The sequence below is a fragment of the Amblyomma mixtum genome, chromosome 1 (genome assembly GCF_055824585.1).
Source record: "Amblyomma mixtum isolate Tamu chromosome 1, ASM5582458v1, whole genome shotgun sequence".
Classification (NCBI taxonomy): Eukaryota; Metazoa; Arthropoda; class Arachnida; order Ixodida; family Ixodidae; genus Amblyomma; species Amblyomma mixtum.
This window is the reverse complement of record NC_143012.1, coordinates 5,969,226-5,991,990: the sequence shown is the minus strand read 5'-3', so window position 1 is coordinate 5,991,990 and position 22,765 is coordinate 5,969,226. Positions and strand designations below refer to the sequence as shown.

The window sequence follows — 22,765 nt, the reverse complement described above, 5'->3', positions numbered from 1 at the left end:
TCGCATCTCTTTCTCGTGTTTTTATTCAATAACAGAGCGTGGAAAAAGCGCGAACTTGAGAGCGCGCGAATGTGTCAGCCAACTGCCCGGACGGCGAGCGAGCGATGGCCAAAAAAGCGTGCCGTGTGCAGCGCGCGCAGCCGGCGGGCGAGGATATTCGAGGAGGAAAACGCCGGAGTGGAGGAGAGTGTCGCTACTTTCAAATTATCGAGGGGCTTTAGGTAGTAGGCGAGCGAAACGCCACCTGCCACAGTGAGAGCGGAGGAATAGACAACAGGAAGGTGGCTGCCACGTGAAGATATAGCTGAAGTGTAGCTAGCAGTATGCCACCTTCCAGCTGTGGCAGGCGGCGTGTGAAGAGCTACGCCCAAATTTCGCATTATCGACTATCATAATCGTCCGTCAATTTTTTTTTTCTTTGTGCATAACATGCACTGACCAGCATTGTGTTTTTTCTCAAGCCTGTTTCACATAGAAGCGAAAACGCTAGCAAATTCTGCTGCCGCGGCAAAAAAAGGAAAAACCGTTTTTGAATCGTTGCGGTGGTGAGCGGCGAGGTTCCAACAAGATGGAAATTTTCGCGGTGACGCGCCGATCAGTCGCTCATTCGCTTGCATGTGAACCAGCCTTAACGTAGCCGAGAGAAAAGACAAGCTATGGTGGCGAGCGTCAGGCGACGTCCATCATTACCTGAACGGCACCGGCAAGTGTTAGTTACCCTGAAAACTAACTAAATTCTGAGGGCCAGGCATGCAAGATGCATTTTTATTTTGGAGATGCATTGTTTTTTGCTTAGTACATGAAATAAATGTAGTGAGCGTCCGTTTAGGCTTATTTTTTTTTCAGCGGCATATTCTATCATAGCATTAAGTGTTTATGCGACTGGCAACGCAATATCAGACACGTAGCGCGTTGAACTTGTGGTGGTGACACGGCACATCGATCTGCTTATCGAGGCCAGGAACTTCGACTAATGCCTTTCGTCGATTCACACATGAACCGGCCGAACGTTATCGGCAATGCGCTTTCCAGCGGCAACGCACCGAACTTCGTGGCGCACAAGTTTCAGCAGAAACCCAGCCATCCGCGAGCATGACGCCGTAGGCGATGAAATGCTGCCTGCGCTACAGTCCGACGCATGAGAATGCAAGCTGCCAAACTGCTGTCCCTCATCCAAGAGCTGTGGTAAAGGAAGCTCCAAATATTTATTTGGTTTTCAAGTTATCGCGCTAATTGTTTGGTCAGCAGTCTTGAAGCTGCAAGGCTGCTTATTTGTTCTTGGCGCCGCAACACCTTCACAGACGTTTGTAACCATTTTAAGATCCGCGCGCTTGACATCGCCGATCCGTTAAAACCATGAAAGTGCAAAGAACGTAGTGAAGGGAATCTTTGACGCTTTTTAACTGCAGATTTAAATTTTAAAACATGAAAATTGTGCAAATAAAAGCTAAGTTTTTAAAATTCAGTGCTTCCTGCTTGAGTTAGTTCCTTGAACTCTGGCTAGGTGTCAGGAGGCGTGTTGATGTCCATTGCATTTTGTTTCTTAGCTAACGAAGCTCTGCGCTACCTGTTTTATCGTCGCTTCTTAACTCTGCTAAACGAATTACAACAAATCGCGCGCAGCGATTTGAGAACCAGCCAACTGGGCAGTACTGCGTCGCTTAGTGGTTGAAACATAGTCCCGGAGGCCTTTCGCAACCTCACTTGCCTGACAGGTCACCTAACCTAGCCGATAGCCGCGGAGTTGTAGTTGAGCCGAAGCAGGTAGGTGTGTTGTACCGGGGCGCCTCTGGTGATTCGCTCGCTCGTGTTGGTGTGGTTGCGGTAGTTGCGGTCATCGGTGTATCGCAGCATGGCCCGTCTTGTTTCGTTGTACTGCGTCGTCTTCTTTCGTGTGCCGAGTGATGCGTGTGCCTCTCTCTATTAGAAGTCTCTCAATTGGACGCTACGCGCCAGTGGCGGGATTGTTGACACGTGTCAGCAAGGCGTGGTTCGTGATTGTTCATTCATTCGCATGGCATCTTCGCAATCCCCGCGCCCGCGGCATTTCTCTTTCCAGCTTTCGGCCCAGCTTATTCTTCGAATGTGAGCCCATTCAGTGTGTGTAAAACGTATAGGCACCCAGCACCTCGGTTGCTGACGGGGAGGGTAATCAGCATGTTGTTTGCATTTTGGCGTAGAAGAACGGAACTATAGTTGTAGTTTCCGCTTCGATCGCGGAGGGCAGACCTTAATTTGTAGTGCATGTTTACTTTGCTAGAGTTGGTGTAGAAACTGTCTTGCCCGCGTTGCCGGTAGAATGAACAACCAACGAGGCGCTTCAGTCGTTTTTAAACCTACGCTTTGCCCTTTCCTTCACAGGGGCCCACTGAAAGCTATGCCTGGTCCTAAACCGTATGTGGTTTTCGTCCTGGGCCCTCCCGGTTCTGGGAAAGGGACGCAGTGCCAGAAACTGGTTGAGGTATGCGACGTGTCCGAACGCCCCGGTGGCCTCACGTTGTGCCTGAGTTTTTTTCTTTGATTTGTGGGTACTTTGTTGGCTCTTAACTTTATTATGGGCAGGCTTGAACTAAAAATTTTAAGACCTGCTGCTGGTTACTCTCACGCGCTGGCGTGAAATCTAGCGGGGATTGCTTTTTTGGCGGTGTTCCAGGTGCGGCAAGTGGATAAATATAGACTTTGCACAAAGAATACAGGGGCCTTACTATGATGGATGAAGTTTGTGTGTTCAGGTTCATCTGTTACATGCACTAAATACATACTTTCTGTGTGAAGTCTAATGGTGTCTTCAGCTGATGGCACACCTGGGGTTTTATGCGCACTCGTGTGGTGCCCCATGTTCGGCTGGATGCCACTTGTGCAGCGCCGTACGTTTGGCTGGTACGAGCACCACACGCGTGCACGCCATCGTGGAGGCCGACGGTGGAGTGCATTGCAACCCCATCGTGCAGCGCGCACTAATAGACGACACTGCTGACGCAGAGAACTGCTCACTACACTGGCCGATAGGAAGCTTCAACGAAGAGAAAAAACGGTTGAAGCATCTCAAATGGGCATGTTTTAAAGAAATGTTGAATGTGATAGCAGTTCCAGTGCATATATTCGCACTGCAATCTCGAGCCATCGGTCGATGGGCCATGTACCTTGGCCTTTTTAAAAAATAAAGGTTTGCCAATATTTTTCGTCCAGGTAGTCCTACCTTAGCTTATGTAGCGGATGGCTAATCCTGTTTATCTGGCATGTGTGCAATTTAGCATTGTACTTTTTGTCAACACATGCACATGTTGAAGGATATCAATAAAGTTACGATGTGGCGAGCTGAAATTGGGTTTAGAATCGTCTACAGATATTTTGGCAGTTACTCCAGCTGAAGCTGTACAGCTTATGCATTGAATCCAGCAAGCATAACGCCGTGGTGAGGTGTCAGAGAAACATGCACCACGTACTATAATCGCAACATTTCGTGAATGTGCTCGTTGGTCTTGCGTTTCTATCAGTGTCCAGTTCAAGGATGTTCCCGCGCACTATTACTGAAGAGCTTGTTTCTAATTGTACAAATTGCTAACTGCGGTCATATGTGTTGGCCGCTCGTATGGATGGCCCGTGAGATTTTAGAGTCTCTGAGGCCACAGCGAACAGAGGGCATAAGGAGCAACGGAATTCTGTGAATGTTTCGCATGTTAGGTTGGTGTACAAAGGGACGTGCCACTCGTGTCGTATTTTACACCACTTCTTGCGCATCGATGCAGAGGCAGTGCATCTCGGCTGAAGACACTGTAAGACAACGACAGTTTATCCTAAATGCAGCAGGTATCTCTAGACACATGCGCCGATTCAGACACTTTCTTGGGATTAACTTTGTGAACGGAAAAGGTGCCTCTACGCTTAAACAAGCGAGTTGTAGAACCATGGCCTTATATGCATAAAGACTGCTCAGGTTCACACTGTTGTGGTGCCAGGTGTTAACTTGTGAATTTTATGTTACTTATCTCTCATTGCAACATATTTGGCATGTTGTGCACTCAGCCTCTTGCAGTTAGTCCCAAGATTTAATAAAATTCTGAAAACCCTGATAGGTAGGCTGACGTAACCATGCACTGAGTTCTGAATGCCTAGTGTCAGTTTTGTGGGCGGTCGAGTTATTGATTACAAACAAAAATTGACATTCATGATAAGAAACAATTATCATTAGTCTAAACTGAAAAAGGGAGAAAGAAAAATAACTTATGCTTCAAGAAGTAGGTAGTTATTTTTATTTAAAACTTTTTGGTTTCGATTTTTCAAAATGGAGAGGGGGTTCAAACCTTCGCTGCACCTTTAGAATACTGTTAATTAGAAATGATTTTCGGTGCAGTACATTCAGAAATGAATGGGAACTTTGGTGAAACAAAATTTCAAGAACTGATTCTTTTTTTTTTCAGAAATCAGTTTTCAAAGTGGCCTCATACCTTGAAACTGAAACTAACAGTCTTACATCGAAATAGCTACCGGCTTTTTGCAGAATAGGTTATTTTTCATCATTTTTTAGTTTAGACTACTGATAATCGTTTCTTACCCTCAGTGTTAGTTTTTATTTGGATTTACTAACTGAAACACTCGCAAAAGTGGTGCAAGGCATTTCGAACATGGCTATGTCATCCTACCAACACTGAAGTTTGGTTTGTATGATGCCATGTGTCATGTCAACAAGGGCAACACAGGGACGCGAGACATTTTGAGTTGCATTTTGATCAAATCTGGTCTGTACACACTGAAAGCTTGCCTGACAGTGACCAATAACGTTTTTGGAAATCTTCCTGTCGGTCTGCTGATGCGGCAAGAAATGAGAGAAAAAAAGAAAAAGTCAGCTCTGACACAAGCAAAAGTAAGGAAGTGCAAGAGCAGGAAGGAGCTAAGGTACAAATATGGAGGATTTTAAGCCTCTGGAGCGTTGCTTTATGGCATTTGTACTTATTGTGAACCTTCTTTGCCGTTTTTTTCTCACACTTTTTTGCCATTGCTTTTTACATGACCAATCCTAATTTATTCCCATACAAAATTTTTTACTGCAACCTTGTACACTTATTATGTATCTAGCTGTGCAATGGGCCACGATAAGTAAAATCGTGTAATTTTTTTTTTGTTGCTGCATTTTTTTCTCATAAAGATGCCTGTATGAAGACCATTCTTTTTCGTCATTCCACTGTTATAGAGTGACAATTCATGGTATCATAATTATTTGTTTCTTAGCATTGCCCATATCTTTATGTATATAACTGCAAAAGGAATTAGCCTTGAAATGAACTAAATCAAAGCTATGAGTGGTGATGTCAGATATATATTTAGTAGATGTTTTAAAAATAAAAATATAAAGATATGTTTATTTATGTGCTTTTAACACTTTGATTAGGATAAAGCAATATGGTTTTTACGATAGACCACTAATTTGCTGTTTGTCTCTGCTATTAAAATTTTTTACCCACAAAGTGACCCCATATATCTCTTACATACAGGGTGTTTCATCTGAGACTTTACACAGTTTTGAAAAAGAGCTTATTTTGGCTGAGAAGAGCCCTTCTTTTGGCATAGCACTGTTAGCGGTGTAGTGCATCAGAATACAGCTAAGACATGCTGATTAGCACTCAGAAAGCCTATTTTTTAAAAATTGTATAAAGTCTTAGGTGAAGCACCCTGTATATCCCTTGCATTGAGCAGTTACTGCTGGCATTTAAAAAAGTAGATAGTAAGTTGAAGGAAATTCGGAAAGAAAAAAAAATTGCTGGAATGTACTGTCATCATCAGATAAAATGCAAACAGGATAACTGAGACATGAAATGAAAATATTAATTAAAAATATCAGCTGCTGAAGAAGAAATACAGGCAGGGTCCACGAACACTTCAATGCACCGGTCTTGGTACCCTAGAAGTCAAAATCAATTACGCTAATATTCAGTCTCCCTCAGCTAAAATCTTCTCATTTTGCTGTTCCCAGTTTATTTGTCTTGTTTGAATAAAAGCCTTTCATTCCATTAGTTTCTTCGATTCCTTGAAGGCCCTTATGAGAGTTCTCTTAATAAAATAATGTATTGAAGTATAGAACGCAAGAAAAGATGTAAAAATGTTTTATGCAATTAATGTAAAGAAGTTACGACTTTACAGACTAATCAAAACTGACCCTCGCTTGTACCTGATACATTAGTTGAGCACCAGTTTTTAATAATTATTATAGAACTTTCCATTCCAGTCTGGTGCCGCCAGTATATTGTGGTTTGCACCATAGGCCTAACTTTCTGCCTTGCTTTTCTGCTTTTATTTTCTTAGTTTATCGCTACATTGTTTTTTTGTCATGTCAAGAGTTGTCCCTGTGATGACTTTTGGTGCCTTTATAAACAACACGTAATAAATGGCAACGGTCAAAGGAAACTCCTACTGGTAATATAAGCGTGTCTCAACTGCTGAGGCATTTGCCCGATATAGCCAGCCAGCAGTCTCCAAGTTGAGGTTTTCTTTCGCCGCCTTGTCTTTGCAACACTTACAGTGTCCCAGCATCCAGAGATGGTGTTGAGGAGGATAGCCGTTAGAACAGAAGTGGAAGACGTTGGCATTAACCATTTAACTGCCAAATTAATTCCCAAAAGAGAACATACCTGAATCGCCAAATTTTTAAGGCGGCTTCCGGCAAAAATGAGTTGTTCGGCTTAAAACATGTGCTATAGGCACAAGACGTCTTTTGTGGACAACTGCCACCCTATTGTATTGAAAATTGCTGACCATAATTGGTCTTTGGCTGTAGGACGTCGGGCCTAAAAGGTTAAAGTTAGAGTTGACAGAATAAATGAGTTTAGTTGCAGGCTAGCTCTCTGGATCTTTGCAACACTAATGACAGTGGTTCAAAGGAGCCACATTGTCACCGCTGAGGATTGTGTGATGCTTCATATTCTCATTTGTGGTTGCAAGCTTCACTCTCCCGACTTTTAACATGAGAGCGTTAGAGCTGACGTGCAAAGCAAGCGCCGATGTCCTGTGACGAAAATCAAGATTTTTTTTTGAGGATCGTGACATCATAACTACACGACCTCGCGCGGGTAATTCAAACACCCTACAACAATCAGATTGCAACAGTGATGATGTCGCACACAATTCCTCATCGGTCTACTGTGTTGTGTCATCACACAGAGTTAACTAAACTAAAACATCAGATAAATTGCGGTTATAAGGTCCCTATGTGACTCAAATGTCATTATGACATGTAAGATTGTGAAATAAATTAATGGCACTGAAAAGAAAATTGGAGTGAGATGGGAATCGAACCCAGGACCCTTGTGTCCTTGCTCAGACATGCTACTCCTAGACCATTGAGGTACATTCAATTAAATTGGTGAGGGGAGGCCTTGTGTGTCTTTGGTGAATAAAAAAGTTTAGTTAAAAACCAATACAAATAAAGAATAGTGTCTGTGTCTGCAAAGTGATGTGCAAAGAGGACCCCGCACTGCTGAAGGGACGGGCCGTTAACGCTGTTACGTCATACCCTAAAGGCAGAGCTGAAGTGCCCCCTGAATTTTTGTCTGTGCTCAGAAATTCGGTTACAAGCACCTCTCTGCGGGAGACCTCCTACGACAGGAGCAAGGAACCCCGGGCTCCCAGTTTGGGGAAGTCATTGACCACCACATTCGCAATGGCACCATTGTGCCCGTGGAGATCACCTGCCGCCTGCTGGATCGGGTAGGCTGGTTTACATCCCTTCTGTCTTTCTTCACATCATGTGCACATTTGCTATGCGTGTTTATGACAGGCTTCTATTTTAGGCCATGCTGGAAGATTACAGGAGACTTTGTATATCAAAATTTTTTTGCTTAATAGAATGATTGATGCACACACTCTGTGCCCTAACAGCCGTCACTGCGTGAAGTCACCGAGTAGGTTAACTGCAAATTATGGACAGGGTTACCAAGCTTTTGGTTGCCAATGAAGTAATGGGCACAGGCTCGCAGAGTAATGCTTGGTCACACTGACTCTGTGATTGCGAATAAATTGAACTTCAGACAGCAGGTGTGATGACATGTGATCGTTGCAGTGGATATTGAAAAGGTGGATAATGCTTTTTGGACAGCTTCTAGGGTCCCTAATATGGCTTGACAGGTCTTGACTTTTGCACTGTTGCATGCAGTTAGCAAAGAATAGTTTAGCATTATGTTGTCGTGCTAGTTAAGCACCAGTCTAGCAGCTATTGGCACAAAATGTGAGCCATTCCATTGTACACATCAGCAAGGTACTAAAATCAACTGGATTATATTGCTTTTTATTGCATAGGCGATGCAGTCGAGTGGCAAGAGCCACTTCCTGATTGATGGCTTCCCACGCAACAAGGACAACTTGGATGGCTGGAATCGGGAGATGTCTGACCGAGTCAACCTGCAGTTTGTGCTTTTCCTCGAGTGTGCCGAGGAGGTGAGGGCATCCATTCATCACTACAGTAGTATGCTTGTCTACTTTATGTCAGTGACTCTGTGGTGATAACTTCAATGCCATTGAGTTCATGCTCATAGGTTCACTTGACCACAGTGGTGCTTCAATAGGGAAGCGGGGGGATCATGTGAAATAACCTTGCATATTAAATTTGCTAATGTGCGAAGTGGCTTTTTGAAAGTTTTTTATAGCTATACAGTTATTGGATGTTTGGATAATTTGGACATTTGTTCCAGTCCCTTGAGGCCTCAATTAACATGGCTTTACACTATTGGGAAACCAGTGTATTATTGATAACTTTTTTCAGCTTGCTGGCTGAATAAACATGTTAGTGCATATGCGCAGATATCCATAAAGCAAATCACATTTAGCCTTGGTTCATTTAAGTGCACTTCTGATTATCCAAACAAATATTTCTGGTCCCTTCAAGTTTGAACGCAAGAGAGTTTCCTGTACTTTGGAGAATAGCTCAGGTAAAGCACAGTGATTGATTGAACATTATGGTCCTGTTGCATGAGCACTTTCAACAGTAGTTGCTCGGAACAACAGTTGAGTGGCGTCATAGACAACGCCAACTGCTGAGCGGTGATTGGGTTTGGTGGTTCCCAGTACAATTGGTCAGCCAGCAAGGTTGCTGTTAATGGTTCCACCATATTGGCTGAACAGTTCAACTTCTCGCTACTGTATGTTACATTCTAATGTTACTGCTCAGAATTTTTCTATTGTGGCTGGTTTAGACTACAGTATGCAGCTCTCAGTAAATGTTGGCATGTAAGCATGCAAACATATAAAGCAGTATCAGAAATACTTTTGCGCAGCATTGATGCCAAATATGCCTCTCTTGCAGTGGTGTAATTGCTGCGTCAGTTGCGCCAAACTGTGCCAATAGGCAAAGCCTGCTACATGCTGCTACATTACGACAAATTACGAGTAACCTGCGCCAAAACTCTGGATTTCCTTATGAACGAAATCGGCAGGCGCTCTGTGTCATCCTGCCTCAGTGTTAGGCAGCACTAGCATAAAATGAACTTTTTCTGAGAATCCTTCAATCAGTCTTTATTATATACATGCGGGTAAGCATCACTCTGGCTGTATTCGTTGCCACCCCGTATAATGGAAACAGAAGAAAAATAGGCCTGCAGCACGCAGGGATTTACTCCGGTCATCTCATTGCCTGGAGGGCACGCCAGAAATGCATAGCACAAACATTTACAAATGATGCCAATGTCGACTTCCACGTCCTGCTTGGCTGAAGTGGAGAAACTGCACACTACCACGAAGTTCTCGGTGGGCATCGATTTTCGGTGTCGCTTTGTTGCTTTTCCAAAAAGATGCAGATAGTCCCAGATAATTTTTTTCACTCACATGGAGCTCTCTCTGCTGCATGGTTCATGTTATCCAGTACATGTTCAAAGGCTCGCAACTTCAATTTTGCATCGTAGCTTCCTTGCCTCTCAGGCAGCATCATTTTGAGTAAGAACGCATGACGCGTGGGAAGCTGTACGGATATAACGCTGAAACTGAAACTTTTGAGAATACAACTGACTGGGTGTGGTGGTGGCGCGCATTTTGTGCCACCATTGCATTCAGTCTCGGTGTTGCTAGATTATGGAATTCTAGCCATAGGAGAGTACTTTAAAAATACTGATTTAGCATAGCGCACTCTGGGTTCCACTACCGTGAACCGCACCTGTGGTGAGCTATCTGTGCATTGCGCAGATGGCCCTGAGGAAAAATGTAAAATGAGAAATTGGTTTTGGAGGAAAGAAAATGGCATGGTAACTGTCTCTCATCTCATGGACAGCTGAACCATAAGGGAAGAGATAAAGGAGGGAGTAAAAGAAGAAAAGAGAGGTGCTGTAGTGGAGGTCTCCAGAATAATTTCGACCACCTGGGGACACTGACATCGCACAGCACGGGGGCACCTATCGAAACCGGCCGTCACGGCTATGTTCTAGGCCAGGAACTCTGGCTCAGTAGCCGGGCACCCTAACCGCTGAGCCGCTGCGGCAGGTCGCTGAGAAGCACACACCTGCCACTGCACAGGCGTAGGTTCCCATGGAAGCGGATCACAATAGCGGATCGTGCTGCGCTTAAACTGAGATAACTCCGTATTTTTTTTCATTTACTCATAGATTTTCTTTTCATACTTAGTTACAAGGAATGGAAAAAGATAGTGCTTGGTTTTTGCGTCATCTTTTGCTGCATATAAGTTGCACCGAAGGAAATCCTAAAAAAAAAAAGGACTTGTACACTATATAGTATATATATATATATATATATATATATATATATGCGCCAAAACACACTTTTTCTGCTCCAAAAGTTGCTCCAAAGTGACTTTGGCCAATCACATCACTGCTTTTGGATTGTCTGCGCAAACCTTTCACAGAAACATCATTCAGTAAGACGAAGTATGCTCTAAGTATAAAATATGGAACAGTATTAGAACACAAGCTGCCACGGTGGCTCAGTGGTTATTGCCCTCGGCTGCTGACCCAAAAGACGCGGTTTCGATCTCGTCCATGGCGGTCGCATTTCAATGGAGGTGAAATGCTGGAGGTCCGTGTATTGTGCGATGTTAGTGCAGGTAAAGAACCCCATGTGGTCGAAACTTCCAGAGCCTTTCACTACGGCGCCCCTCATAGCCCGAGTTGCTGTGGGGCATTAAACCCCCATGAACCTAAAAAATTGCAACACAAGCATGTACTGAGTCAACTAAATGGTTGCTAGGGGCACGATTTCATAATTGGGAGGTTGAACTGCGTTTTGCGTCGCTGCCATGTAAGTACAATTGACTGTTGCTATATTGAACAGCGGTTGACGCTTCAGGTTTAACTGGGTATAAATGACTGATATTTTTAAGATACTTTTAATGACCAGAGGGGAGGTTACAAGCAAGGAAGATTGGGTTGTTAGGTTCGTTGTAGAAACTTTCCATGCTGGAATGTTGCAGGTCTGTGTGGAGAGGTGCCTCAACAGAGGTCAGGCAGGCAGTGGCCGCACAGATGACAACATTGAAAGCCTCCGCAAGAGGTCAGTATCGGCGAAAACCTTCGCCTTGTTTAAACTGACGCCGACACCCATACAGTATGCATTGGCACCCTTATTCTTGACAGCAGTATGGCATGCATTATTATAATTTCAAGTTTTCCATCTTTGCCTTATTGAAGCTTGCAGACCTAGTATCGCCGTTGATTGAAAATGCTTCAACTGACAGCAGTACGGTGCTAGTGTCTTGATGCACAGGCGTCATGATATGCAGGCATTATTTTGTGGTAAATGACAACCTTGCAGTCACTTTTACCTGGGATTGTGATTTTCATTTGATGATTGCTTTGCGACACGATTGAGCCCTGCATCAACTTGACTTTAATCTACTTAAGATCTTTCAGTAGCTTTGTTGGTCATGGAACTTCTCTCGACCTTTCACGCAGGAACTGAACCAGCCGCTGGTGTCATAGAGCAAGCATTAGTTTAGTAAAGCTGGTCACAAAGTGGAATGCAGTTAGGAAGTTAAGTTTGTGAAGGTATTTTTTCATACTGAAAACTGCGCAAAAAACGAAGACACAGAACGAGAAGACACGTTCTGTGTCTTCGTTTTTTGCGCAGTTTTCAGTATGAATTCCTACCAACTAGCCCAGTTTACCGTTCTTATATTTTTTCAATAGGAAAAGTGCTGCCAGACGCAGGTTGTCTGCTTTCCTAGTGTTTTTGTGTGTGGTTTCAGGGCAAGAAGTTGATGATTCTGAGGTTGTGGTCTCTCTGCATAGAATGGTGCAGGTCTCTCTTCTGAAACAGAAGGGTGTGTCCTCGAATAGCTGTCATATACAAAGCTGCCTATTGTTGTTAAGCAGCAGTTTCATGGCAAGGTAGCAAAGTTTCGAGGAAATACTATTTTGCTAGAGCAGGTAAAAAGGGAACACGTGCCTTGTCTGGGTGAGTTGATGGCAGTGTTCAGTGGGGCATTTCTGTGAACTGAAAATAAAAAGAAACAGGGGTTTTCTTTGTGCCTTCACCTGTGAGGGACACTGTAGTGTGGTTTTGATGGTGAGGTACTATGTGCAGGTTCAAGACGTACACGAACGACACGCTGCCCATAGTGGAGTATTACGACAAACTCAACCTGGTCAAGAGAGCTGACACCAGTTGTAATGACCCCGATGTGGTAAGTGCTTAAAGGGGCCCAGAAACACAATCTTAGTTAACTGTTTTGCCTGTTGATTGCATACAGTGAGTTACAATGGTGCTATTAGCGTCGGTAATACCGCGTATATTCTGTTTTTTAATATTTTAATGTCCTCCCAAAAACAACTTCATGGCTCTGATGGTGTCGCCACACAGTGGCGGGTTTTTAGCAGCGGATATGACATCACCTGACGCGAGATTGATGACCGGACAAACAGTAAATATCCTGCAAACTGTGTGAATAAATAGAGACACATTTTGTCACCTGTCTGCGTTTTATATTAGATCAACAAAAACTACTTGTTTGTCTTAGATAAAAGCCCTGCAAAGCAAGTAAAATAAGAATACACCACCAGGGGTGCTCTGGCATGGAAACGACGCTGCCAGTCTCAGCAAGAACGAGTTACAGGGAGCAGGCAACCATGGAGTACAAACTTCCGCGACGTGCTCTGGCTGGCTGTTTTGATTGGTTGCGCCAGGTGCCGTCATTGGGAGAGCGAAATAGGAGTGGGAAGCCCCGCCAAAATCGAGTTGAGGGCAGCGTTTTGTTTGCTTGTATTTTCAAATTTCTTCATTGAATAACTCCCGCTCCTGTGCATCGATTCCTGTAATTCTTTTTAAGTCAGCATCTGTGTGACATAAAGAACCCATCTGAAGTATAGCCGGTATCCCCCCAAGCAGTGTTTCGCGGCCCCTTTAAGGAGAACAGGAAACTAAGCGAGTTAGTGTGGACTTTTACTTAAGTAGCGTGAAAAAACAGGACAAAGCGAGAGACGGCTCACGCCTTCTCACATGTAAGCAGTCATAAGGGTCTCTGCCGACTTGTTTTTTTTCTTGTATATGGGGTATCCTCTTAACTTGAGCGAGATTAACAAAAAGTGGTGATTGAAGCTGTAATGGAACTATGTCAATATCACACAACTGTCGCTTAGATTGTCTGTAAAACCGTCATAAGAAACCTGTGCAAAGGGTGCATACATATTGTGTTAGTGCACCTGTGTTGCATTTAGTTTAACAAAGTAAATCGAGGGGTTATTTTTTTCTTCTGTTCATTTGAATGGGAACTCCCATGATGTAATGACTATATTGTGTTCTATGAATGTCTGTTGGATGTGTGTAGAGTGGCTGCTAAAGTTACATTTTGTGTACTTTCTTTCATGAAGAAGTAATAAGCTTGAATAAATGGATAGCACTTTCCAAATTAAACAACTTTTGGATTCGCTGAGACAAAAACGAATAGCAGGAACTTTGACATCATTTGAAATAATCTGAAATACAAATAATTTGGGCATTGAGTTGCCATGAACAATCTGCGAATCCAGCTACAAAAAAACTTCATTACTGTTCTTTGGTTGGAACACACGTGCAGTGAATTGCGTTGCTTGAAATGGCTTTCAGTAAATCCACTTTGGTCTTATTCCAACAGTGTGCCCATTTTCTATTAAAAGTTATCTGCATGTTAAAAGGAAGACTTTTTATACAAACTTGTATACTACTGCATGTCCCGATTTACTCTATTTTTTCTCATGATGTCATTGATGTGCACGAAATAAGGAAGCATATTGTTTTTTTTTACAGGTCTTTGAAGGTGTTGCGAAGCATTTTGAATGTGCAGAATGAACCAGAGAGCCTGCGTCCCTCAGTTGGCATTGCTAGCTGTTTTGCATAGTCGAGATTATTACCCGGCTTGAGGGATTGAGTTTTAGCTACTTTGGACAACAAGTTTTGTGGACACCATTGCCATAACCTGGACGCTGTGAACATTATGAACCTTACTGTGCCGCGCGGCATTTATATGGCGCCCTCCCTTCCTTTCCCCTTTCCTTGTGCTTTGCACTTCTATATTTGAGATCGGACCAATCTGGTTTTGTCACGTGCCTGTAAAGGACATGGAAAGGAATGCATTTTTGATAACTGAGATTGGCATCATCTGTGCTGGTTTGTAAAGTACTGTTGCATGACAAGGAGTTTAAAAGCAAATTTTTTTTATTTTTACCACCAGTTCTCCCTCTAAAAAAAAAGTGTTGCTGTGTATGGCATGCAACTAGAGGTAGAATGCATTGCCAGCTTTGCAACTAGCAAAGATAATTTTTTGCACAGCCTGTGTGCTCATATTGTACTGTAGCCTCTTGCAGCATGGAAAATGGAAGGGTGCGTGACATTGCGGGCAAATATTGGTACAGTACTTGCATACTTCAAGGATATCCTGTGTTAGAAACCGGTGAATGTGATGCATTTTGTTCTATGTATGCATATGTGGTTCCTCTCTGCTCAGTAGGTGTGCCTAGAAAATGATTATGACCCACTCAGGAAGAGCTGTGAGGTAGCTGTTTTTTTTTATTTGTGGATCTTGCGGGGCTGTCTAGAAACGCATATGGAAGACTTGACTTGGCTTTAAAACTGAAATGCAGAAGATGTCAATATGCTCAGAAATAGAGGCATAGTGTGGCCAGATTTATTGTTTGTCTATTTACTTTCTCTGCTTGTTTCTATACATCATTGATCAGTACATTGTATTCACTTGTCCAATAAACGAAACAACAGCTACCGTGTAGCACTGTATGTTGCTTACTGTGCACTGCTTTAGACTGCAGTTAATGCGAACTAGCATAGCTTGAAGAAAATTCAGATGATCAGTGTGATTAATGTGGCAGAGTATGCTTAGCATTAGTGTTCTCCCTGGGCAGAGCAGCCGCTAAATGTTTCAGAACGTGCGAGCAGGTGGAGTGATCCAGTCCGCCAATCAGCATGTGCCGTACCCCCCCCTTCCCCCCCCCCCCCCCCCCCATCACCTCATTGCCTTCTGCCGGCCGAAGCGTCACGTGCCAAAGCCGGGCGCTTTTTTGCGATAATGGCCATTCTAAGCCAATGCATTAAAGGCTGCTCCAAATGAGCGGAAACAAATGTTTGACTTTGTCAAATGTGGAATTGTTGTTGTCACCCAAAAGTAGCACCACTGCCATTGCAATGCGAAGGTGGCTTTTGCGAGCGCAAAACTGGGGAAAAAAAAGTGCACGAATGTAATGCGAGGAGTGTGCTTACACTGAAAGCTGGGTGGAAGGTCATGAACAAATGCAATCCTGAAATTTGCTTTTATGTGCCTTGCGGTGCAAAGGCTGCTTTCGAGTGCAGTAGTTGCTACCACCATTATCGCACAAAGGTTTCAGGCGCTCCCTTTTTTAGAGAGCCGCGGAAAAGATCAGATAAGACCAATGCGAAGAAAACCATAGAGCCCGCCATTGTGTCGACTGTGCCCTTTAGCAGCCTCGTCGCTCATCCGCGGCCTCCCGTCATGCCTCCAGGGAGTCCCGGGTGTCGGTGACCGTTCTCATCGGCATTTGAAAGAGCCACCGTCATATGTGTGGAGCAATCGAAAAATTGCGTGATGGTGCGAGTGAGCTCAATGCCGTTAAAAAAGTGCGTCGCATATCGATACCGAGTAAAGTTGAAAGGGTGCCGTTTCACGTGCAATTGCAATACCAAGCTTTCCAAGCACCTGAAGCAGATTACCGCCGTTATCATACAATGTTGGCAGAGTTGCGTTGGCAGGGTGTATCGCGCATTCCTCGGGATCATGGAAGACTCGTGTTTGGGATGAAGCATCAAACATGCGCTCAGTATCAGTGTGAAAACACACCATCTCCGGAGAATAGTTTCTCACTGCGCCACTACTCTGATATAAGACGCGCAGTGGTAGTGCGGTTTGGACCTTCTGCCGGTTAATTTCTTTTTGTTCCCGAAGTAGGGGGGCTAGGCCCATACAATGTTGGTTAATTGGGGTTTAAGGTACCAAAGCGACTCACAGACTATGAGGAACGCCGTAGAGAAGGGCTCCGGAAATTTTGACCACCTGGGGTTCTTTTAACGTGCACTGACATGGCACAGTACACTGGCCTCTAGAATTTCGCCTCCATCGTGTATCGGCCAATATGTAAGTAGCTGCCTCTGCATAGGAATCCATTATATTGTGAGAAGTAACCTTTCTATTTTCGGTGAAAAAAAACAAATTTTCCATTACATTTGTGTAAATGATACTTTCTCCTCAGCACGGAACAGCAGAAATAAGCACAAAAAGGTTTCATTGTGCAAGTTTAGCATTACTGCTCCTTACCATACTCTGTCACACCTTAATGTCAACTTTATCAAAAGGTCTTCAGTGCTCAACTCTAGTGGAAGAGAATCCAAATTTGACATTGCAGATTTCCATTTGGTAGCAGGTGAAGCATTGCATGAGGTTCTTGTTACTGTGCCACTGATTGGAGCTCCCTTTAAAAGGGCCTTCAGAATTGTCTGCACTGCCCGCACTTATGTTGGAACAAGGATGCTCGTGCCATTGGTTTGACACACACGTTCTTTATTGTTTTTGGCTATGGGTTACAAGTCTTTTATTTACAGTTCTGTTGTTAGTAGAAGTGAATGGTCGAAAGGGAATGCGTGCTCATTAAATAACAGAAAACACCTACTGTCACAAAATGATTGCTAACAACAAACAGAAGCACCGCTTACTGTGTCAACTGCAAATAAAGTCTAAAGTGTCAGAGTTTTAAACTTGTAGCCGACAGTAATGTGGACATCTACAACAGTTTCATAAGTAGCTCTAATTCAAAGCACTTTAATTGGCACAATAGTAATACAACGAAATTTTCAATAAGTTTTCATAATAGCCAAGCGTGTCTCCAATAGACTTGGCATAATAGGTGTGTTCAAAACGCCCGGCTTTACCAATAATCAGACAGCAGCTTTTTTTTTTTTTATGTTTGTCGCCGCTTTTCTTTCTATGCTGTACAAGGAAACAGAAGCCACAACATTATTCACATGCTCAGCGTACAAAAGCAAAATAGCCACCACATCTCAAAACACCTCAACAGGTGTACCTAACATGTAATACAAATATAACTAAACAGCATCTTGTATAAGACCTTAGCACTGCTCTCTGTAACTGGTTACACCGCTTTCATGCTGTGCAATGAAATGGATAGAAGTGACATTCACGAAGCATGATGGCCACCACATTTCTAAAAAGCACGCATTTTTTTTGTGTGTGTTAACAGCCACAACACCGCGTTTTTCTTTTACAGCTTAGCCAGCCACCAAGAAACAACCTGTTTTCAGTTTTCTACACATTGCTCATCCATCCCACTTGAGAAAACGGCTTAGCTAAGCCGCAGGGCAGGGGAGGGAGCGATTTTTTTTATTGTCATTATTCACACACTATTTACAGTGTGCACTATGAGTTCGCCACAAGCGCACACATGCACGCACACACACAGCAGTTCTGCTGCGGTGATGTCGTCTAGTCTTCTTCTTCTTTCCCGCTTCTTCACTGGCGGTGATGCAGTGTTCACCACATGTTGTAGTCTACTTCGTCGTTGTCAAAGGCCAGGAAGAAGCCCAGGATGGTGATGAAGACCACTACGTTGCCTGCAAGAACCAGGCCGCATGCGCTCCACTGGATCTGCAAAGGATGTCAAGCAGCGGTGTTGTACAGAGTTATACCAGCAACAGTAGAGCTTGCTTATGTCAAATGCAGGTACTACATTCTCTTGATCATGTGTTCCGCCAAGGAAGATGATATTTCATTTCATTTCATTTATTGATCCCTTAAAGGCCCGAAGGCATTACATAAGGGGGGGCACATTGGTTTCCAACGGCGATGATTTGAACATGCATAACAATAAAAAGAACAAACATACAAACAAACATAAAAGGGGTTGCAGTCATATCAGGGTTTCCCAGCAGGTGATACATCATTTAATAAAGATATGTCAAGCAATACTCGCTACAAAGAGCGCAGAAGTGATCAAGATTTATGTGAGGTGAATTTTTATTTTCTCGCGGAATGTTTTGTGATCAGTGCATGCAGCGATGTCGTTAGGCAGTGAATTCCATAGTGCTATTGCGTTGGGGAAAAATGAGTTGTTGTAAGCTGACGTGTGGCCACTGATGCGTGCTATCGGGTTACCGTGACTAAGCCGGGAGGACGTTCGTAGTGGGGCGGTTAATAGAGCGTGCCGTGATCTTGTGTTATGATAAAATGTATGAAGTAAGCATAGGCGGGAAACGACGCGGCGCGATTCCAGTGTTGAGAGACGGAGGGACTGCTTGAGGGCGGTGACACTGGCTTCTCTTGAGTAACATGAAGTGATGAACCGAGCTGCACGATTTTGGATTGATTCCAATTCGATGGTGAGATACGATCTCTCTTATTAGCCGCCGGCTGACAACTACACTTGCAGAGGTGACAGAACATGATTTCGACTTTCACCTTATTAAGTGTGGTCTTCAGCCGCTGGCTTATAATTGAGCTCTCGGCTTCGTTTACGAAACACGCGGTCCAGAAACATCTCTTCCCGACTGTACATCTGTTAACAAAATGTACTGTTTAACTCCATAGGCCATTGGTCATACATGACTGATGTTTTGAACCTGCCACCAAAAATTCAAAACAGTGCTCCTAGACAAACTGTGCCAACTAGTTTGCTTCTATAACACCAGCTCTTTGGTTTCATTTCTGTTTTTTTTCATTTTCTAACACAAGGAGGCGGTGCGAAAAATGAAACGTCGACCGAATGTAGTCCAGTGCTTGCCGATCATGGCGTGAGTTTCGCGGCACACTCTTCAAAGGTGAAATGCTACAATGAGCACTCGTCGGTTCTTATGCTGCCTTTTTTTTTTCCTCTCTTTTGAGCAGTAGTGGTGAGTTAGACAACCGCATAGAATGGTCAGATTTCAGTTCCGATTGCGAAACTTCGTCTCAGAGGCCCGGGACATGAGCGCATCCTCACATATGTTTCGTTTTACGGTTCACAGTGTGCTTGATTTGTTAATGATGAGAGTGGTTTTATTTGGTCCTTTAGGGTCTTTACAATGATGAGAGTGGTTTTATTTGGTCCTTTAGGGTCTTTACAATACTGCCAAGATATTTTACCAAATGCACCAGTAGATTTTTTTATTATGATGTCAATGAAGGCCAAGCCCCCTTTTCAATAACAGAAACTTTTCACCCACATGAAAAAATACAGAGGTGCGCAGTACGTTTTATATTTAATAAGTACAACAGAACTGATTCCCCATCCTCGTTAATGGCAGCAAATAATATTAAACCTCTCCACGTCAGACGCAAGATAGCCCGTCTATCTTTCCTTCACCAACTAATCCACGGAAAACTAGGCATCTCTCCAGCCCCCTATGTGCAGTTTTCTAAAACGCGTAGAACTCGTCATCATAATCACACTTTAGCACCATACTTCGCGCATACTAACGCTTTTAAATTTTCTTTTTTCCCGAAAACTATTGACGAATTGAACGCCCTGCCTCTACAGGTGATATCGGCTGTTGATTTTGACAATGCACTTTGTGAGCTATTTTAGATTGTATATGTGCTACAGTGTTGTGTGAATGTGTTTTTCTGCCCTCCCTGCCTGGACCCAAATTAGGGTCTGCAGTATTTTGAAAATAAAAAAAAAATAAAATGACTGGGTAGACTTGATACGTCACTACCAAACATGAGGGGGGCTCACCACAGCGTGTGGTGCTGCTGGCGACCGTGCCAACACCAGGGGCAGGCCGAAGGCCGAGATGACGATGCCCGTGGTGATGAAGTAGGCCAGCTCCTGTGCTGCGCTCGAGCTTGCCACGTCCTCCTTGTAGCGGCGCGCTATCAACGATGGCAGCGGCGACAGCACGTAGAAGAGCACCACAAAGAACGGGTACCAATTGCTGCACGTAAAAGTAGCCCCCATAACTGTTAACCCTCTCAGACGCCGCTTGCATTTTCCAGTTTAAATTCACTCTTCTATGCAGGCCTAGAAAGGCCAATTAGCTTGTTTTAAAATGTGGAACACCCTCCTTGCACTTGCTAGCAAAGAAAAAAAAAAAATCCTATTTCCGTAATGAATATTGCCGGTTTCACTTGAAACACAGAAACCACTGCCAGGTGTACTGCAGCCTCAGAAGCAGCTGTGAGCAGGCTTTATACACAATTGTCACAATATACACAATATCAGCAGAATTTTGGCAGGTAGCCTTTGGCACTCTCTTCGCAAGGTGCACGCACTTATTACATGTGCATGCTTTCAAGTTCAATCACAAACCAAACTTTTGAGTGCTACCACTAATGTTATTGATGTCATAACATGTGGCTGGAGCACCCCAGGGCAGTTTTAAATTTTCCAAGGGCGATGCACCGGTGCCATTACACCATCCGACCGTAAAGTAATGAGGCGAAATAGATTCGCTGGGTCCGTCTCATGCCGTAACATTACTAGAGTGGTCTTGTTTACAATGGCGAGAGAAATTTTGAGCAAGGCCAGAGGTAAAACAGTCGTGAAATATTGATAGAAAGCTTCCCTTTCTTTAAACTTTTAACAAAATGGTGTTAAGGGTCCTCCAATGCAGAAAAGCCGGTGTCGTTAACATCATCGGCCAAGAGTGAAAAGTTTCGATGAAAGCAAACAATAAAACCGAACTGAAAAGAAGACTGAGTTAACTTGGGCTTGGGTAGGTACTGAGCCCAGGACCTTCGGAGTGAGAGGAGGACACGCTACCCACCGACCGAAGGCTTGTTGGTTCAAGCTGAATAAAAGTGGACCAAGTGAATGCAGTAGATTCACCTGACTCACCTGGGCTGCGGCAGGGCACATCCCAGCACCAGCAAGGTCATGCCCACTGACCCCGAAAAGGCAAGGGCGACCAGTCTGGAAACCACAAACAGAAATATCAACACAAACAAATATACAAGCAAGACCTATCGTGTGCCTGCTATTGGCATTATACATATAATGACTCTACTGCATTCCTCCCATGCACATCTTCATTCACATCTATTCCGCAACAACCGTTACAATAGTCTTCGTCACCACAAAAACTAATCACTATCTATTACTCTCTGCACTGTGTCATCAAGATATCAGCAAGCACTGATCCATGTTTTCTATAGCACCAGTTTCTATTGCCAGGCCCCTTCCCCACAGATCTCTTGGTCATTGTCCATACGAAATGACGCCATCACATGATGAACCACTGTCATCAGTCGCCAGACTCGTGTGAGCACTGCTCACATTAATGAGTCATGCACATTCTGTAATCTGCACCACACATATAGTTGACACGTGCCATATTATGTGAAGACCCCTTTAACTTAACTTTTTTTTTTTTTTCAGTTCCGACATTAGCATGGATTCACTGCTTGTTTGTCAGTCACATGTGCTTTGCAACGTCTAGAGTCACAGGAAAAATTTTCAGAGTACAGCAAATCCTCTCTTCACGCTAACAGATCTAGAAGGTATATTGGCCGCTGCCTGATGCTCCCGGCACTACTATCTCCTCTGTGGTGCCCATGTACCTGACTTGTACATAGGTCTTGGACAGCCACAGCTTTGTGTAATTCCCTGGAAATTTTCGTGCTTCCTGTTCTGGCAACAGATGGCGCAGATGTTGCTAGATTGACTAGAAAAGTTTGACAAACCGCATTCCTCTCCACCGGGAAAAGGAATGCGGAACTCCAAATTTTCCAGTGACTCTAGCAACGTCTGCAGCTTGCGCCATATGTTGCCTACGTCTGCTAAGTTCTTATCACTGGCCCTAACTGACATGAGTGCTAGCTTGCCTCTTTATGAGCAAAGTTGCACCATGCATAGTTTTCACTTCACATATTCCAACAATCGCATACCCTTGTTCGGCATGTCCTCGGGAAGACACACTATGACAACAAATTGATAACCCTTTACCACAAATAAAAAATTTTTTTTTCCAAATCTTTTTATGTGCACAAATATTGCTGACACTTAAAACTGAAGTAGCAGGCCAGTGATTAGTTCAAAGGGATGTACCTGAGGTGTACCTGATTTTCCCCATAAATTGGCTTTATCTCATGCAAACAGAACAGCTTTCTCTTTTCCTGAATCACCCCTATAATACTTCTATGATCCCCAGGAATCACTGCTACAAATCTAGAAACAAACCAATCAACAGCAAATAGAAAAGCTCTCTGCATTGCAGTCTGCTTCCTGAATAGCAATTGTGCAGAACAGTTACCTAGACTACGCTGCATTTTACCTTACAAAAGTTTTACAGCATGCAGGTGTTTTCTACCCAGTGCAGCGAGGGAACCACACTAGTTTTTGTTAACCGA

At 43.7% G+C, this 22,765-nt stretch overlaps 2 protein-coding genes across 3 annotated transcripts; one reads left to right on the top strand and one right to left on the bottom strand.

Annotated features, from left to right (window-relative positions):
* The first annotated feature begins 1,550 nt into the window (after nucleotides 1-1,550).
* Cmpk (cytidine/uridine monophosphate kinase Dak1) lies at nucleotides 1,551-15,180 on the top strand. 2 transcript variants are annotated; one of them, XM_089542025.1, is made up of 7 exons: nucleotides 1,551-1,764; nucleotides 2,362-2,461; nucleotides 7,555-7,701; nucleotides 8,290-8,427; nucleotides 11,402-11,481; nucleotides 12,514-12,613; nucleotides 14,212-15,180. In XM_089542025.1, exons 2-7 carry the CDS (start codon nucleotides 2,378-2,380, stop codon nucleotides 14,251-14,253), a joined length of 591 nt encoding a protein of 196 aa, XP_089398151.1. In that variant the 5' UTR covers nucleotides 1,551-1,764; nucleotides 2,362-2,377; the 3' UTR covers nucleotides 14,254-15,180. The 2 variants fall into 2 exon arrangements, with proteins under 2 accessions (XP_089398151.1, XP_089398142.1); XM_089542016.1 differs by lacking the exon at nucleotides 1,551-1,764 and adding an exon at nucleotides 1,774-1,990.
* A 1,786-nt stretch (nucleotides 15,181-16,966) lies between these two features.
* LOC149365335 (leptin receptor gene-related protein) lies at nucleotides 16,967-21,549 on the bottom strand. Its single transcript, XM_089542035.1, has 3 exons — nucleotides 21,255-21,549; nucleotides 20,154-20,352; nucleotides 16,967-18,088 (listed from the first exon to the last, which is right to left on the bottom strand). The coding sequence occupies exons 1-3, from the start codon at nucleotides 21,293-21,295 to the stop codon at nucleotides 17,975-17,977; spliced, it is 354 nt and encodes a 117-aa protein (XP_089398161.1). The 5' UTR covers nucleotides 21,296-21,549; the 3' UTR covers nucleotides 16,967-17,974.
* Between the last annotated feature and the right edge of the window lie 1,216 nt (nucleotides 21,550-22,765).